Source organism: Spermophilus citellus (assembly GCF_964194105.1).
Source record: "Spermophilus citellus genome assembly, chromosome: 1".
Classification (NCBI taxonomy): domain Eukaryota; kingdom Metazoa; phylum Chordata; class Mammalia; order Rodentia; family Sciuridae; genus Spermophilus; species Spermophilus citellus.
Genome location: NC_138182.1, coordinates 245,439,951 through 245,457,885, shown reverse-complemented (window position 1 = coordinate 245,457,885; position 17,935 = coordinate 245,439,951). Strand labels below are relative to the sequence as shown.

Genomic DNA, 17,935 nt, shown 5'->3' with positions numbered 1-17,935 from the left:
GAGATGGTTTGGAGCAGAAGTCTAAAAACTGTAGCCCAGTGGCCACATTTACCAAGGCACATGTTTGTGGGTGGCGCTTGAGCTAAGGATGATTTTTATATTTTTAAATAATTTTGTTTTTAATAATGTAAGTATCTGCATAATAGCCTCAATTTTGCCTATTGACTTGCAAAGCCTTAAATAATTACTATTTGGGCCTTAAAGAAAATGGTTGTTTGACATGAGGACAGGCAGGTAAGTGAAATTACTATTTAGCCACTGTTTATTGAGAACTTATTCTGTGACCGTCAGTATTCTAGGCATGATGTATTTGTTGTTTTAATTCCATGCAGGAGTGGGTGTGATACCAGAATGGTTGTGAGCACACACCAGAACCATACGGGTTTGTGTTCCTGCCCCCTTCACTCACCGACTCATCTCTCAGCTTCCTCGTAATGTGGAACAGATATCTTTTATAGTATTGGTGCCTAACGTTTTTAAGCATTATTTATTAGCTATTGCATTAATTTCCTAGCTGCTGTAACAAGTTAACACAAATTTAAAACAACAGAAATTTATTCTTTTTACGGTTCTAGAGACTGGTGGTCTGAGAAAAAGGTGTTGGCAGGCCCATGTTCCCTCTGTAGACTCTAGGGGACACCCCTTACTTACCTCTTTGAGCTTCTGATTGTTACTGGCCATACTTGGAGTTTCTTTTCTGCCTCCATCTCTCTCCATGGTCACATGGCATTCTGATGTCAATCTGACTCTCCCTTCTCCTTTTTCAGGGACACCAGTTAGATTGGATTTAGGGCCCATCTTAGATCTTGTATGACTTCACCTCAACTAATTACATATGCAAAGTCTGTTTCCAAATAAAGTTTCAATCACAGTTTTCGGGGGGATGTGAATTTGGGGAAATGCTATTCAAACCCAGTACAGTTACTAACTTCCCCAAAGGGGTATTATCCCCATTTGGTGACACTGAAAACTGTGAGGCTGAGGGAAGTTAAATTTCTAGGTTCACATGGCTGATAAGGAATTTATTTTTTGCCTTGAATTCTGTACACTTCATAATCAGAATACTTACTAGAAAATTTTGAGTTTTGATCTGCAGGCAGTCAGCAACCATTAAAGATTTTAAAGTAAAGAATGATATCTTATTTAAAATAGCTAACATATTTTGAGGATTTTTCATGGAGCTTCATGTTTTATATTCATTATATCCATTTAAACTTCATGGGAGCCTTTGAGGTAAATACTCTCATTTTTCTTATTCTGCAGAAGGAGGTGAGCCACGGAAATTTAAACCTCGTGGGTTTAAATTAGGCATTGTGGCTGTGTGGCCTGACTCTCTGAGACAGGCCTTTTGGAAGTTCTTCCTACTGAATGTGCATAGAGAGGAAGCTGTAGAGTAGTGCAGGTCAGGGTAGCTTCAGAAGGAAGCTGGTGAACTTGAGACCCCTGCTAGGTAGCATGACAGGACTTGGTGAGGTGCTGGCTGTTTGGAGGAGTCTAGGGTTACCTTTGAGTGATACAAAATAGTGAAGCTGGCAATAGAAATAGGCAGGGTAAAAAGAGCAGAAGAATTAGAAGGAAAGACAAGGAATTCAGTTGAAAGGAATCTTAGGAAATCCTATTTTCCCAGGCCTTTTATTGGAAGGTAAAAACCTTAGTTTCTTTGTTCTAGGAAGATAGAGGCCTAGGCTAAAATATGAACAGAATCTGCTAAGTAGAGAAGCCCCTCCACATGGACCAGGAAGAGAGTGAAGTGGCATCAGCTCTTGACAAGATCTACCCTGTGGCACCCAGAATTCCTGAACCAGGGCCTTCCAGGAGCCTGGGTCCTGTGCCTTGTATTTATGTATAACTAGTGCTGTGGTTACAGCATGACATTTTAACTACATACTGATAGATGTCCAGCATGGGTCATCTCCAAGTTTTCTTGTTTTAAGACTTGTATTTTGAGTGTATTTTAAAACTTGATATATTTCTAGGTACTTTGTTTTGTCTTAAGTTAGTTATTTTTATGATCTCATTCAATAGGAAATTGAAAGACCCTGCCAGCCCAGGGAAGCAGGAAAACCATGGGTGAGGGGTCTTGAGTCTAAAACAACTGGTTCAGGAGTTATCCCCAAATCTCAGTGATCATCAGGCAATGTGAGGTGCCAGCCATTGGTGCACAGCAGGCAGCACTAAGGAAGATGAGAGTGCTTGAGGTACCCATCAGCTGTTACCACCATTGCTTATGGTCTGCTGCAAGGATTAGCATTTCAGTTACAAAGTAGACATTATTTAAGAAAAGCCCTCCTAAGAATTAATATATTCACTGGAAATATTCTAACTACGGTGTTAACCATAGAGGTCTCAGAAGCCATCATAAGACTCAGGCTCCTGAAAGGCCCTTGCTCTGGACCTTGGGTCAAGGCTCCCCTGGTGGCCTTTGTCAAGAGCTGGTGCCACTTCACACACTTCCTGGCCCAAAGTAGAGGAGCTTCTCTATTTAGCAGTTTCTATTTAATTTTATTTTAGTCTGGGCTTCCCTTTATCTTCCTAGAACAAAAGAAATAAAGGTTTTACCTCTACTTAAAAGTAGTTTCCAAAGTTTATTTTTCTTTTTGATACAACTACATTGTTGAATGTGAAGGATCTACTAAACCCAAAGTACTAGCAGTTTGAATGCATATCTAATGCTGCTTTAGTAAGATTCCATGTGTATTATTTAAGAAAAAATACTGTTCCTATTCTCAGATTTTAAAATCTTCATACGTGATCTTCATAAGCAAATCAACATTTTCACCATTTTATCCAAGTACTCTTTAATTTGAGGACGGTAAGGAGAGGAGTAAACCTAGGACCTTCTGCATAGAGGGCACAAGCTTTATCAGTGAACTATACCCCTAGCTGCTTATTTAATATTTATTGTAAGTTGAAACACAGTAATCTTTTTATATATATAAAATAACAATTTCCAGCAGTGAACAGCTTACTTTACCAAAAAAAAGCTATAAGAGATCTAATCATGTGATTTCATTCTTCATTTTTGAAAAAAGATGAACTGTGTAAATATACATGCACAGTGAGTAACATGTTTTAAGACATTTACACTCAAGTTAATGTTTTCATTCATACTGAATGTCATTCTGCCCTTAGTTAGACATTAGGTGATAAATGAAGCCCAAAGAGCTACTTATTTAGGATCTAGCAAGTCTTCCTCCCCTCTGTTTTTTTAAATACTTGTTTAGTTGTTGATAGACCTTTATCTTATTTATTTATATGTGGTGCTGAAAATAGAACTCAGTGCCTCACAGGTGCCAGGCAAGTGTGCTACTGCTGAGCCCCAGCCCCAGCTGTCCCCTGCTGTTTTGCTGTTTTTTTCTGTTTGTTTGTTTGTTTGTTTGTACTAGGAATTAAATCCAAGGGCTCCTAACCACTGAACCACATCCCCAGCCATTTTTATTTTTTATTTGGAGACAGGGTCTTTCTCAATTGCTTAGGGCCTCACTAAGTTGCTGAGGTTGGCTTTGAACTTGTAATTCTCCTGTCTCAGCCTCCAGAGCTGCTGGTAGCAAGGCTTTTACATAGCACAGACTACTTAGATAAGCATCAAACCAAGTTTAAAGACCTGAATTCTTTAAATGATTAAAATTTTTTATTAATAAGCAACCAGGTTAATTTTTCTGAAATTTAATACTCCTTGACCTACATATATATACCTTCTTCCCTCCATTTTAAAATGGCTCTTGGGTCTAGGGGTGTAGCTCAGTGGTAAAGTACTTGCCTAGCATACACAAGGCCCTGAGTTTAATCCCTAACACTGCCAAAAAAAAAAAAAAAAAGTAAATAAAATGGCTCTAAAGTTATTTGTTGTTTATTACATTTGTAAGTTGAAGGTGAAGTTTAAATTAATTTATCTTTGAATTTTGATAGTTCTTGACATTAGTGACTTTTAGTCCCTTCAAAAATTGCTTTCACTGGCTGGAACTCAGCATTAATATTTGCATCCCTCAGGGCTTATTAGCATGGTCCATACTTGGAGCCCATTTGGTATGATTTTATTCAGGAATTGAATTTCAAGGGCCTAGAGGTGGATTGTGGGTCACCTGAGATATAGGCTTCCAAGGGGATTTGGCATGCGCTGTGTGTTGAGGCTCCCTTGTGGGGTTTAAGATCACCATGAATGAGGTAGCCCCAGCAGGCCAGATTCACAGGAACTGCCTGAGCAGATCAGGGTCACATGGAGCCAGCCACCATCAGTAACATTGTTTAGTTTCCCTAACTTTACTCTGCACCCCTGAAAATAGGGGTGATGAGTGCATTCCTTTTGGGATTGAAGAATAGAAAATGAGAGTGCAGGACTGTCAGGTTTGCACAGAGCAGGTGCTCCTCTGTGACTACTTTCTGGCACATCGCCACCCATCTCTGTGTGTTTGGTGGGCATTCCACACGGTCCCCCCCACCCCACTTCTTTTTGAGATGTTTTACTCAAAAGATTATCACAAAATAAATACTGGAATAGAGAGAGAAAAAGGTAATCAACAAATGAGTGGAACCAAAAGAGAGGAAGGAAGGAAAGGGGACAGGAAAAAGTTAAGTTAGCAGGGACCTCAGGTCAGTGTGGATACCAGTGAGGAGCCCTAAAAATAAAATAGGTCACATTGACCAAATTAGCATTTTCTTCAACATTTTACATGTTCACAGGAATGAAGAAAAACAGGCTGAGTCCAGTCTTCCACTCTGCTGTCCGCATGCCCTTCAGCCTATCTCTTGTTCTGTCCTTCACACCATGGCTTCAGTTTCCTGGGGGAAGGTCATAGGAAGACTGAAAATCTACTTAATGTTTTCGGTACATTCAAGATTTAAAAATTAAACAAGGTGCTTGCTTTCTTTCTTTTTAAGGGGAAAAAAAGCAACAGCCTTTGGATCCCTGTTGCTTAGTGACTGGGCCTTTTGTTTAAGTGGTTTTAGGAGGGACAAAACATACTGAGAAGAAATTTGGGTGAGAAAAGGAACACAAAGTTGAGGTGCACAAGGGGACCAGGGGGTTGAGTGCCTGGAGCAGAGAAGCTTGCAGGGCACAAAGAGGGGAAAATGCAAGGGACCAGGCAACTTCTTCAAGGGGGAGTGGGGCTGGCCTTGGTTAAAATTCCTGAGACAGAACAGTGTATGGGGATTTTTCCCCCCGTTTTGCTAGGTCAGAAGTTTCCAGGAAAGTTGTTCCTTTCTGCAAACCAGAAGGAGAGGAACATGGAATAGTACAGTTCAGTGAAATGCAGAGGCATTTGCTAGTGTGCTTGTTTGTTTAGTTAAACTTGCAGTGGGTTTTTAATATATGCGAAGGGGCTAGATGACACCAGAGCTATCCTACTCTCATTTTAGAAAAAAGACAGCAACATTGCAGTGCTTCTTAAACATTAGCTTTTACTTATGAAAATAATGTAATGGCATGCTGTGCAAATATTGTAATGCTTTTGCAAATGATGCTGGGTTCCTTGATCATAATTAATTTCTAAAATGAGGATTGCTGTTGGTTTTAGTTTGAGACTTTTAAGGTAATGAACATTGTCACATGATTATTTTGTTCTACATTCATTGAAAACATGAATAATATAACCTAAAATTCAGTACATATTGTATTAATAGTTATTTCTTGCTTTGCTCTTTGACCCTGAACATATTTTAAAACTCTGCAAGGTGGTTTACACTGATAAGATATAAAGGAAAGAGGTAGGAGATGAGTGGAAGTGTATTTAGGACTATAGATTTCTATGTAGCTGGATTTGGTGATAAAGAAGTGGGACAAAGTGCCTTTCTTTGAGCCTGGGCAATTGTGGTAAGTATGAAAATGAACCCTGTTAGGAATTTTGCATGAACGGAGTCTGCATCAAAGTCTGGGAAGTTTTGTTAGTAACAGGTCCTATAGCAAGATAAAAACATTTGTTTTCCTTTTCACTCTCAAAATGTGAAAAGGAAAGGCCTTTTGCAGCAATGTAGCAGGGTTAATCTCCATTTCAAGTCTCATTCACACTTCCTCTCAGTCTGTGATCACAGGCTGGACAGATGATCTCTTAAAAGTGACACCCTGCAAGGAATGGACAGTGGGAAGGGCAGGGCTGGCAGGCGGGTAGGAATCCTGGCTTCTTTGCCAGGAATTGGCAGTGGGACTTTGGACAGGTGACTCTGCTTCCAGTTTGTTAGATTGAATTATACCCAAATTTTTTCCTGAGGCCTTTTTAGCTGAAATAAATCAATCTGGCACCAGTTCTGCTGGTCTCAATTATGCATCAGCTGTGGCTGGCCTTCCCTGGGCCTGGAGTGATCTGAAAGACCTTGGGGCTTCTTATCCTTTAGGAATGAGGCTTCAGGGTTATTCCTGAGTGAACTTTCTGCCCCTTGAAGAAATCCTAATAATTTGCCAAACTAATTTAATAATTAAATTGAATGCTCAACTGAAATAGCACCCTTCACTGTCCCTTTTGCCTCCTTTGCTGAGCTCCCTGGGGAAGGGACAGTTGGAATGTGCTCAAGGCCAGCCTCCTGCAGTACTTCTGCCTGGTCAGGATGTTGTGAAGTACACTGCCTCACTTCCATTACTTTCAGTAATACTTTCTCGTGTACTCTGTGTACATTTCAAGAATTTAATTCCAGTTGTGTATCTTGGGAAGACTGCACTACTTCGTGTGTTACCTCTGAACTAGTAGTTTCTTCTGAACCAGGGATGTCCCTATGTATTTTTTAAAAGTACATATTCACACTGCTCGGTGTTGTCAGTCCTTTCTGCTTCATAATAAAATTTTTACATGCCTGTGTTCCATATGTAGCCAAGCAAAGTCTGTTAGCCCAGGATATAGCATCACAACTCTATACTATGTTCCATTATAAAATGTTTTTCCTCTGATCACCCCATTTAGTATTTTATTATTGGTTCCTTATATTTGTACATAATAGTGGGATTCATTATGCCATATTCCTACATGCATGTAACATAATTGGCTCAATCTCCTTCCCTTTCCCTCCTGTCCACCCTCCCCCTGATCCACCTGCTCCCCCTTCTATCATTATTACTGTTATTTTAATTAGTGCATTATCATGATGTCTAAGCAGAATTCATGTGGTGTATTTGTACATGGACATAGCATAATTTGGTAAATTTTGTTCTCCAGTACTTTTCCATTTCTTCCCCTTTTCCCTTTCTTGATTTTTGTCTCCCTTCTATTTTCATAAGATTACCCCCACCCCTTTTTTTATTTCTTTTACCCTCTAGCTTTTGCAATGAGAGAAAACATTCAGCCCTTGACTGTCTTGAGTTTAGCTTATTTCACTTAGCATGATGTTCTCTAATTCCATCTATTTACCAGCAAATGACATAATTTCATTCTTCTTTGGGGCTGAGGAAAACTTCGTTGTGTATTTATATCACATTTTCTTATCCATTCATCTGTGGGCATTTGGACTGGTCCCATAACTTGGCTATCGTGAGTGGTATGCATATATCACTGTAGTATGCTGATTTTAGTTCTTTGGGATAAATACTGGGGAGTGGGACAGCTGGGTTATAGGGTGGCTCCATTTCTAGTCTTTTGAGGGATCTCTGTTCTCTGCTTTCCAAAGTGGTTGTACTCATTTATAGTATAACAAATAATATAAGAGTATACCTTTCCCCCCCACATCCTCACCAGCATTTATTATTTATATTCTTGATGATTGCCATTCTAACTGGAGATTAAATTGTTCACCTAACCATGAGATTTATTTGATTTTTTAAAAAATATTTTCTTGTTGTAGATGGACACAATACTTTTGTTTATTTATTTTTAAATATTTTTTAGTTGTAGTTGGACACAATACCTTTATTTTATTTGTTTATTTTTATGTGGTGCTGAGGATCAAACCCAGTGCCTTGCACGTGCTAGGCGAGTACTCTACTGCTGAGCTACAACCCCAGTCCACTTTTATTTATTGACTTATTTTTATGTGGTGCTGATGATTGAATCCAGTGCCTCACACATTTGAGGCAAACACTCTACCACTGAGCCACAATTCCCGCCCTTTATTTGATTTTTTAAAATTATTATTATTCATGATACAATGAAACCTAAGGTCAAGCATTTTAACAGTGCTTCTTTTGACCTTAGGCTTCATTGTATCATTTCTTCCCCTATTTTTTCCTTTACCTTTTTGGTTTTTGAAAACTGCATAATGTTTGGTAGTGGGGCTGGCAGGGGGCCAGTTTCTCTTAAATTAGCTACTTAAGAAATAGAGCTTTTGAAATCTTTGCCTGTTTTTTTGTTATTGATTCCATAATTTAAAAAAAAATGTGTGGTTCCTTTCCTTAGGCAACATTTTTAGCTTTTTTTCTACCCTCCTCTTGGGTTTGGTAAAAAATGCAGTACAGCTGAGAAAATGCTTCAAAGATGCTGTAATGTCTGTTACAGCCCTGCAGCTGGTTGGATTGTACCTCTACAGTTGTTTCTTAAGCCACTACAAATTACTTGAATTTTAAAAGCTATCCTAGAAGTAGCAAGCCTATAATGATCTAACTCTGCCCCAATAGTTTTCTTCTCCTATCTCCCATCCTTAAATGCTAGAGCTGACTGAAAACTTTGCAACCTCTGCCTTTCTTGTTATATTTGAAATGTTAAATATGAAAGATGTGAAGCATAGAAATACATACGATAATTTCTAGCTTGAGAAATGTCAGATCAACTGTGAAAACACAGGTATATAAAACAAAATCCCAAATCCTCTAATAAGGGCTGGGGATATAGCTCAGTTGGTAGAGTGCTTGCCTTACATGCACAAGGCCCTGGGTTCAATACCCAGTACCACACACACACACACACACACACACACAAAAAAAAAAAAAAAAAAAAAAAAACAAACCAAATCCTCTAATAATGGTATTTCACTTCTCACTGATGCTTGCACTGTCACCTCTACTAGAAAAACGTTTCTGCTTTGCTCTGGTGTGAACTCCAAGCCACTGAGCTCAGTGAGTAATAGAGGTGGAGCTAAAGGAAGCTTCCTGGGAATCCACAAAGCAGTTCTGTGTGTCATCCCCAGGTGTTCAAGTGCCCTTGCCATTTGTCCAAATGTGGGGGTTGGCTGTTTAAAAGTTGCCACACTGATTTCTGTTAATTCTTAGTAAACTGGTAAATTAGCTTCCATAATAACAATTAGCTTGTTTTCTTCATAGAAAGGATAACCCTTACTATTTTGTTAGAATGTTTAGGAAAAATGAGTCAGGAGATTGTGAAATGAATTTTTTTTAATGACTCTTGTGAAAAGAAATATTTTTTAAAACTTTGCAGAGTATTTTATAAAAGATGAACTTTATTTTGTTTAGAATATTGAAGGCCTTTGGAGTTTTGATTCCATTTGAATGTTTGTAGCCAGTTGTTCTCTTCTTATAGAAGGAGCCAGGCTTCTGTCTCTTGCTCAAGATGTGTTCTAAAATGATTGTGGTTTTTTTTAAATTTTTTTAGTACATTTCTGTCAGTTTGTTTTATAGTTAATCATCTTTTGAGGTTGGATCTAGGAGAAGATAAGTTAGACTATACTTCAGTTAAGGGAGTTTATTTTTTCTTCATTAAAAATTTGTTCTAAATCATGGGTACAGTTTTGTGGAGACATATTGTCCTTGATTATTTGCAGCTCCCCCTATTCTATGAGTTTGTACATTTATAGTGTGCTGTTTAATACCTTCATATACTATGTTTTATAGTTGTTCATTCCTATTTGCCTGGTCACCTCAGAAAATAATTTGAGCCCGGTAAACAGAAATGATACCTATACTTTTACACACAGATCTCCTCCTCCTCGTCTCACTGCTCCTGCAGTCCGGACACATCAGGCTAGTGGATTTGAATTGCATTAAATGGGTCCAACAGAAATTTGAAATGGAATTAACTTTTGAGCACTTACTCTTCCAAATGGTTTGATTGGCCTTCCAAATTTGCAAAATAATTTTTTACTGGATGTTCAACTGTACCAAAATAGAGACAAAGCCCAAATCCCTAAAAGAATTATATATAATAATTGTGGTGGTAGTTCAGAATTTTTGTCATCCTCCAATAGGATCTAAGTAGATAGAGGGAACAGAGTGAAGAGAGAATGAAAGAGGAAAAAAAAAAAAGAAAAGGAAAAGAGAAGGAACTCCTCTCTAGTCTAAGTTTGGGTTTAGATTTTCAAAATAAGTATGTGCTTCTTGTTCAGTATTTTGTCTTGTGGCCCCCTGAGTTGTTACAAAGGTAGGAAAAACATGTGTCTTAGACATGTTAAGGAACTTTTTGTTATTTAGTTGTTCAAAACATTACATAGCTCTTGACATATCATATTTCATACATTTGATTCAAGTGGGTTATGAACTTCCATTTTTTTCCCCCGTATACAGATTGCAGAATCACATCGGTTACACATCCACGTTTTTACAGTTAGTGAATTGAATGAAGTAAGAATTCCAGAGGGAAATTTTCAAATTTAAACATTTTCTACACTCACAGTATTTTCTGAATTATGTTAAAACAAAAGCTGGGGCCATTTTAAGGAAGGTGAGAAAGGAGACAGCTGTGCCAGGGGGAGGCTGGGACCAGGAGGAGAGGAAGCTGCTGACTCCCAGGTACATTAGTTTTCACCATGCTCCCTCCTAGACTGACCTTGCTTTCTTGCCTCTTCAGTTGTGAGTTTCTTCTCTGCATATTTGTAGTGTTTGTTTTGAAGTCAGTTATGATTCAGATCCCATCTTGGCCTCTTACTGGGTTTCCTGGGTGACTTTCAGGCTCAAAATGCTGAGTAACTGCCTCAATTCCCTGGTACAAATAGGAGCACTGTCTGTTGCAAGCTGCAGTGAGAGTCGGAGACAGTCTGGAAAGTGCCTAGCATATATTAAGATTATTTTGGTGAGCTGCCATTTACTGTCTGTACATTCTTATTCCCTGTGCCTCTTTGCCATCCTCAGCACAGGGCATGGTAGGTAGATGTGCCTCTGAGTATTTTCTGTTTTGACACAGTTCACATGTTATCTTGGGGAAAGCCACATCCAACTCCCATGTGAAATTACATCACTGTTGTCCTGTTCTACTTTGTGTCCAGGTCGTAAGCTTTTGCTTAGTGCCTTGCTGTGTGGCTTCTTTGTGAGATTTGGGGGATGGGAACTAGTTATACATGTTTGATTCTCCCTGTCCTGTCAATGTGTGCTATTCATGTCAGGCCTTCCAAAAATGTTCCTTAAATTAATTAAAACTCTTGCCTCAGAACCCAACCTTTTGAGGGCTTTAAAAATAGCAACATTGAGTTATTTACCAACTGATCTGTACTTGGAAGAAAAACGAGTCTTTTTCCTTGGCTTCTTTTGTATGCACTCTTCAAAAGCTTAACGTTTTTAAATACCAGAAGGTCCTTGGGCCTAACAGATACTTTATACTTATATCCACGGGTTTTGAAAAGATATGCTGATATGATGTGTTGTTTGTCTCTAAATTGGTGGTTGTAGATGCATACCTGCAATTCAGTATAATAGAAGTTGTTTCTAAAAATATGGTGATCTAATTTGGAGTTTGACAAGCTGCAGCTCTGTCACAATTCACACAACTCTGGCCAGGTTTCAGAGCTTCCCATGGCCAGACTCTGGTAAAAAGCCACAGTCAGATCACTTGAGACACTTCTCTTTTAATTTTCTTCTCTCTCTCTTTTAAGCCATTTTAGAACACATGTTTCATGATTTCATATTCTCAGCTGACTTTTTAAAAAAGATTTTCCCCTTGACTTTTTTTTTTTAAATTGTAACTTTCCTGGTCTTTTAAACTTCAATTTCTGTATATAAAAATATGAAACCTGTACAAACATATCAAAGATAATGTGTTAAGACATTTTTTTCTTTTGGTGTGGAGAGGCCTTCCTCTGTTTTTATATACAACAGGCAAATTTTAGTGCTTTATTGATACTGTCAGCCGAAAAAGAAATGTTGAAAGCACTGTACTTTCAGGGTGGTGGCTTCTTAATTTTTAGGGCAGGGGTCTTCCTGAGGCCATGTTGACTTGAATTGGTCCTCTCCGTTCAGCACAGCTCACTCATTTCCACTGGGTGAGGTGGAAGTGGTGTGTGGAAGCAGCTGTGCCCTTGCCTCGGTGGCATGTCGGCATGTCATTCCTGCTCCAGGGCTTTGCTCATTTAGATCTTATTTAGAATTAATGAATGAAAATAAATGTGTGGGTATGCACGTACATATATTTGTTGTTGGTAGCTTTTCATTTCTCAGCCCTTTGAAGTATGAAAAAGCACACTCTTTTACCTTTAAGAATTTTATTTAGTACCAGTTTATTCTGTATTATTTTGTAGGAGATTTGAGGAAATTTACAAATTAGGTAACTTTCCTTGTGGGTGTCTTCATAGTTAGAACTGAACACTGTCAGCTTCTGACCTCTTAAACTAAGGCTGTCTTTTTTTCCCCTTAGGAGTGCCAAGTTCTCAGACCACCAGGCTCGTAGTTTCTCTCTTATCTTTCAGTGCTGGCTGCAGTTGGGAAATCTGAATTCATTTCCCTCCCCAACTTAAAATTTTTAAACTCTTTATTTGACTAACAGAGCTTTTACATATTCTTTTTCCCATTTTTTTTTTTGTTAGTGCATTATAGTTGTACATAATGGTGGCATTTGTTGTTAAATATTCTTACACAATGTATCAAGGTAATTTGGCCAGTATCATTCCCCAGTATTTTCCCTTTCTCTTCTCTCCTTCTTCCCCCTGCTCCCTTTCCTCTATTCTACTGATCTCCCTTTGATTTTTGTGAGATATTCCCCACCCTAAAGACATACACACATACATCTTTCTTTTCCTTTTTCCCTCTCTAACTTCCACTTATAAGAGAAAACATGTGACCTTTGACCTTCTGAGCTTGGCTTATTTTACTTAACATTGTGATCTCAAGTTCCATCCATTTTCCAGCAAATGACATAATCTCACTTTTATTTAACTGAATAAAATTCCATATATATCTCATATTTTCTTCATCCATTCGTCTGTTGATAGACACCTAGGCTGGGTATTGAAAATTGTGTTGCTGCAAACATGGGTATGCATGTATTGCTATAATATGATGATTTTAATTCTTTAGAATAAATACCAAGGAGTGGTATCACTGGGTCATATGGTGGTTCCATTTCTAGTTTTTGGAGGATTGTTCATACTGATTTCCATAGGGAAATCTGAATTCTTAAACTGGCTGTATTCAGGTACTTTGGACTTTTAACAATTACTCATTCCCAAGAACCCATGAATATCCTGTATTTCCTACCACTAAACATCCCCAACCTTTTGTGTCTTTGCATGGCTATGCTTCCAGGAGAGAATCCACTCTTACATGGCACCTATCAAAGTGATTGATTTCCTTGTCCTCACCCGAGCATACCCTTTCTTGACAAGAAGCTATGGTACCTCTAGGCATCATTCTTGGGTCATCATTAGGGCAGACTGAAAACTCACTAATGCCTATGGTCCCTAAAGAAAAAGTAATGAATTCTAATTGTTCAAGTCCCTGATTCTCCAGTTATGGGTCTCCAGATAGAAGTAGTCAGGATGAGGCATTCATGACAATTCACCCCCTACATAAGGCACTTCAGCTACACATGTACTCTCTGTGAACAAGGCATGGCCTTGCCAGCTCCAGTGTGAGTGACCTTTAACTATACTCTGGCAACATTGCCAAGCACCTCCATGACTGTAATATGAATTACAAAATCAGCCCAGTTGGGTGTGAACACATTTCAGAGACTGGTCCTGAAGTCTGATACAGTAATGCTTTAGTGAGACTTTCTGAGGAAGCGGGTTTGCATCCTCTGTGGGGTATCATTTTTATAACATAATTCTTGTGAAATGAATGGACATAATGGTACCACACCATTTAAGTAAATGAAAACTGCAGAGTTTCTTGGTTTGTCTTTTTTAAGGGCAATTCCTTGTACTCTATTATTTGCCAAGTATAGTATCTCTCAAGAACTACTAAAGGTACCTGATTAATATGGCAAATGCTAGTTTTCGATGAAGTGAAACTATAGCAATGATAATGTTCAAAAGCATTATCAGATTCCTTTCTTTTTAAAATGATTAATTATAGTCATTACTTTTAAATTCTAAAGGACTTTAGGTAAGTATTTACAACACCTAAGATTCTGTGTAACAAGTAGTTGTATCATTGGGATATGTGTACATATATTTTAATTAACCAATTATTGTTATTTTTAATCACAGGAGCTCTTACCAAAGTAAAGGAGAGTAGGCGACACGTGGAAGAAGGGAAGATGGAGGTCCAAAAGGCTGATGGCATTCAGGATCGCTGTAACACTATTTCTTTTGCCACTTTGGCTGAAATTCACCACTTCCATCAAATTCGAGTAAGAGACTTTAAATCACAGATGCAGCATTTCTTACAACAACAAATAATATTTTTCCAAAAAGTGACCCAGAAGTTGGAAGAAGCTCTTCACAAATATGATAGTGTTTAATGACTGGACATTGGATTGTGAACTTTTTTCAGTTCAAGAATAATTTCTACAGCAGAATAAAAACTGCTGTCAAAGAGCTATTGCCAACTATCAGTGGTGGTACAAGGATGGTTTTGTGTTCAACTGAAAGCCAGCTGAATATATAATTATGTAGGAGAGAAACCATTAATATGGCTATATCATAGAAACAGTACCACACATTGTAACTAAATTATACTATGTATGCCTACACTACCATTGTAACTTTTGGAATAATGATTATACTATTTGCCTTATTGCTTTTTGAAGTATGGGTATTCTAGTGCATACTTTGTAGACCTCAAAACCCATGAAGGGTCTCAAAGAAGCTGGCTGGATAAAGCCTGCTGTGGATGCCTTTTCACTCTCAGATTGGGATTACCTAAATTCAACCTGTTCTCTGTTTACAGATTCCAACTAGAGCAGCTATGCGACTTTGTGCCTTTAGACTCTTGGTTTTTCATTTTGCGTCCCGCCCCCCAAGGAAGCCACAACTTTTCTGATTGAAAGAGTAAAAAGCCAGTGTACATGACGATAAACTGGTTATAACCTCATATTGGCAGGGGTGGGGGTGGAGAGAGAGGATCAGCTGTCATCAGTCTGCACAGCAAGTATTATCTCCTGAAACATGCTGGTGAACGCAGCGGAGTGAGACTCGATGCTCACCTCTGGATACGAAGTCTATTAGGGAAGAGATGGTGCACTATATTCTCTTAGATGCTACGGTAGCATAGCCTCTTCACGCAAGTGTCCTGAAAACTGGGCGTGAGGATTTTAGCAAACACGTTTTATAATATGGAGAAAGAGGAGTCTGATCAATCAGGGGAGACAAGTACAGAATCAGTGACAACACACACTTGGTTTCAGTTCCTGGGAGGGTTTTCTTTCTTTCTTTCTTTTTTTTTTTAAGCTTGAAGGTTTTCTTTTAATATTCAGTTTTTTTGTTTGTTTATAAATGGATCTACACTGTTAACTGATTGAGACTCCACTGTGATTCACTCGTTTACTTAATCAAAAACTTTTCAGGGATGTCTGTAAATTTCAGTGTTATACGTGATAAAAGTGGTGTTGGTTGATCTAAGGAGGGACCAGAAATAATTTCTACTATTCCAATACTGAAAGAAAAAATTACTGATTTAAACTGTGCTGAAACAAAGAAAGTATTGATTAAAGCCCTACCCCCCGACATTTAACCTTAAAAACCATTTTAAATGTATTTTATTATAAGGGAAATACAAATGACAGATAAATACCAAAAACATTCAAAAGCAGCTTAATTTAAAAAGCACAAAGAGATTCTGGCTTGAAATGCCAAAACCTCAAATGTTTTTATAGTTGCTGAGCTAAATAATGTGATTCTTGAGTTTACAGATTTAAACTGTCACTGAAAGGTTAAAGTGTCTACTGTTTTATGAAATCAAACTTAACGCTGCCTCAGAAATCCCGGTACTGAGATGGTAACATGGAAGTAAAGAGATCAGTATGAAATAGTGGTGAGTCACAATGATTAAAAAAAAAAAAAAAAAAGTTGGTTTGCAGAAAGGCATAAGAAGAAAAGGTTATTGGAATAGTTACTCAACAGCACATTTACTCTCTCAAAAATAGTCTCATATGGGTTGGATTTTTAATATCAGATTATATAATTTTGGTCTCTGGTCAAAATTTTGTACCTTATAATACTTAGAGCCAGACTTAACATTATGTGGCTTTGTCTATTACAGATACTTGGAAATGCCACCAAATATGTTGTTCTCTAAAGAGTAACTTTCTCTTATTGATTGAAAAATACAGTTCTTATAAACAAAACCCATATATAAATAGATATATATAAATTAATTTTATTGCAGAAGTTTGAATTTTATAGCATTTGAATCTGTATTGGACAAAAAAGCACTATGCTTTTCAAATATTTGAAAGTCACATTTATTTGCCTCTTTATTTTGATGATGGTTTGATTTTTTTTTTTTTTAGTAAAAAACTAAACTTGTGCAATGGTAGCATGGAAATTATCTGAGGTATCGTTGTATGATTGTGCTTTAGCCAGGGTGGACATAGCTTAATAAAAACTAAAGATTAAAGTACAAAAAAGTATAAGTCCGTGCTGTCTACTTCTAAGAGAACTTTTGTTCTTCATAACTAGATAACATTATGTTGCTGATTCATAAGGGGTTTAAATTAATTCTGTGGGTTAGAGCACCAGAGTTATTAGTGTCCATTTTCATTTAAGATCTTTATTCTCTTAACGTTCTTGGTCCTTTGAAACATTTCAGTATACAAAAATACTGCAATGTTGATACCCAAGAGAAAAGCCATTATCATGTGTATGCTGGTCAACATGATCAGTGTGGTACAATTTTTTAAAATAAACTATCATGCCCTTCAAGCCATTATTTGTCTTTATTTCTAGAATCTGTAATTCTGACATATGATGTGTTCATAACATGAGAGTGTGTGTGCTTGAGCCTGTTTTACTATTTTAATTACAGAGTTACTTACATGCTGTAGTTGTAATGCAGTGAGACTGGTTCAGCAGCCACACATTGTCACCAGAAGCCTTCCTGGCCCTTGTATCTGAAGTGATGGTTCATATCGGGAATGGGGGAACACATTTGAAGGTGAAATGTAAACTAGTGCAAATTGGCTAGAGAAACACAGTCATTGGAATGTTCTCGGGCTTTACCTACACCATTGTCTTGCATTTATTCATAAAAATATGAACAAAGGATTCTTAAATGTTAATTTTTTGATTGTCTTAAATTTTGCTGCTGTTCTTAAGGACTTGAAAAAATGTTGTAGTATGTCAAATCAAGCATGGAAAGTTTATGCATAAACTTTTAAATGTTATTCTTTACTAAGTTCATTGCCATAGCTGTTTTTTCCATTTGTCTCAATTTTCTCAGAATCAAATACCATTTCTGATTCTGATTTCTTTAAATTTATAAGCATTATACATTTTTTTCCTCATTTTCAACTTTATCTTTGGTTAAAAGAATAAGTAAAACAGGGTATTATTTATTTATAGACTAGAAATATTGAATATGTTTTATTTCCTTCAAAATGTTATAATTAGTGCAGATCAGCCATGTTTGTCTTTTAAAAAATAAACAAAAGTTGCTTTATTTCTCAGCTTCAGTGGAATGTTATAATTATTTTTTTGTGCATCCATCACAGAGGCATTTATTAATGTGAGAATTTAACACAGAGAAATGGAAGGGCATGTTCTCTGTCTTAAGCTTTCATCTGTATTTGCCATTTAAGTTGTCCATGAAACTCTAGCTAATTGGATTTATTTAAAAGCATAGCTGGTAGTGATTGTACATGACTGTGGTCCTAGCTACTTGGGAGGCTGAGGAGAAGGATCCACAAGTTCAGTGCCAGCCTGGGCAAATTAGTGCTCGGTGTCAACAAATTTTAAAAAATGTGGGGTGATGTAGCTCAGT

General features: G+C 37.5%; 1 protein-coding gene across 1 annotated transcript in view; it reads left to right on the top strand.

Moving 5' to 3' along the window:
- The window catches only part of SNX18 (sorting nexin 18), a 29,600-nt gene extending 12,086 nt beyond the window's left edge, over window positions 1-17,514 (top strand). The window contains exon 2 of the mRNA XM_081285540.1: window positions 14,224-17,514. Within this exon, the coding sequence (XP_081141666.1) occupies window positions 14,224-14,477 (254 nt within the window). The 3' untranslated portion in view covers window positions 14,478-17,514. The remainder of the gene's footprint in view (window positions 1-14,223) is intronic.
- Window positions 17,515-17,935: the final 421 nt, after the last annotated feature.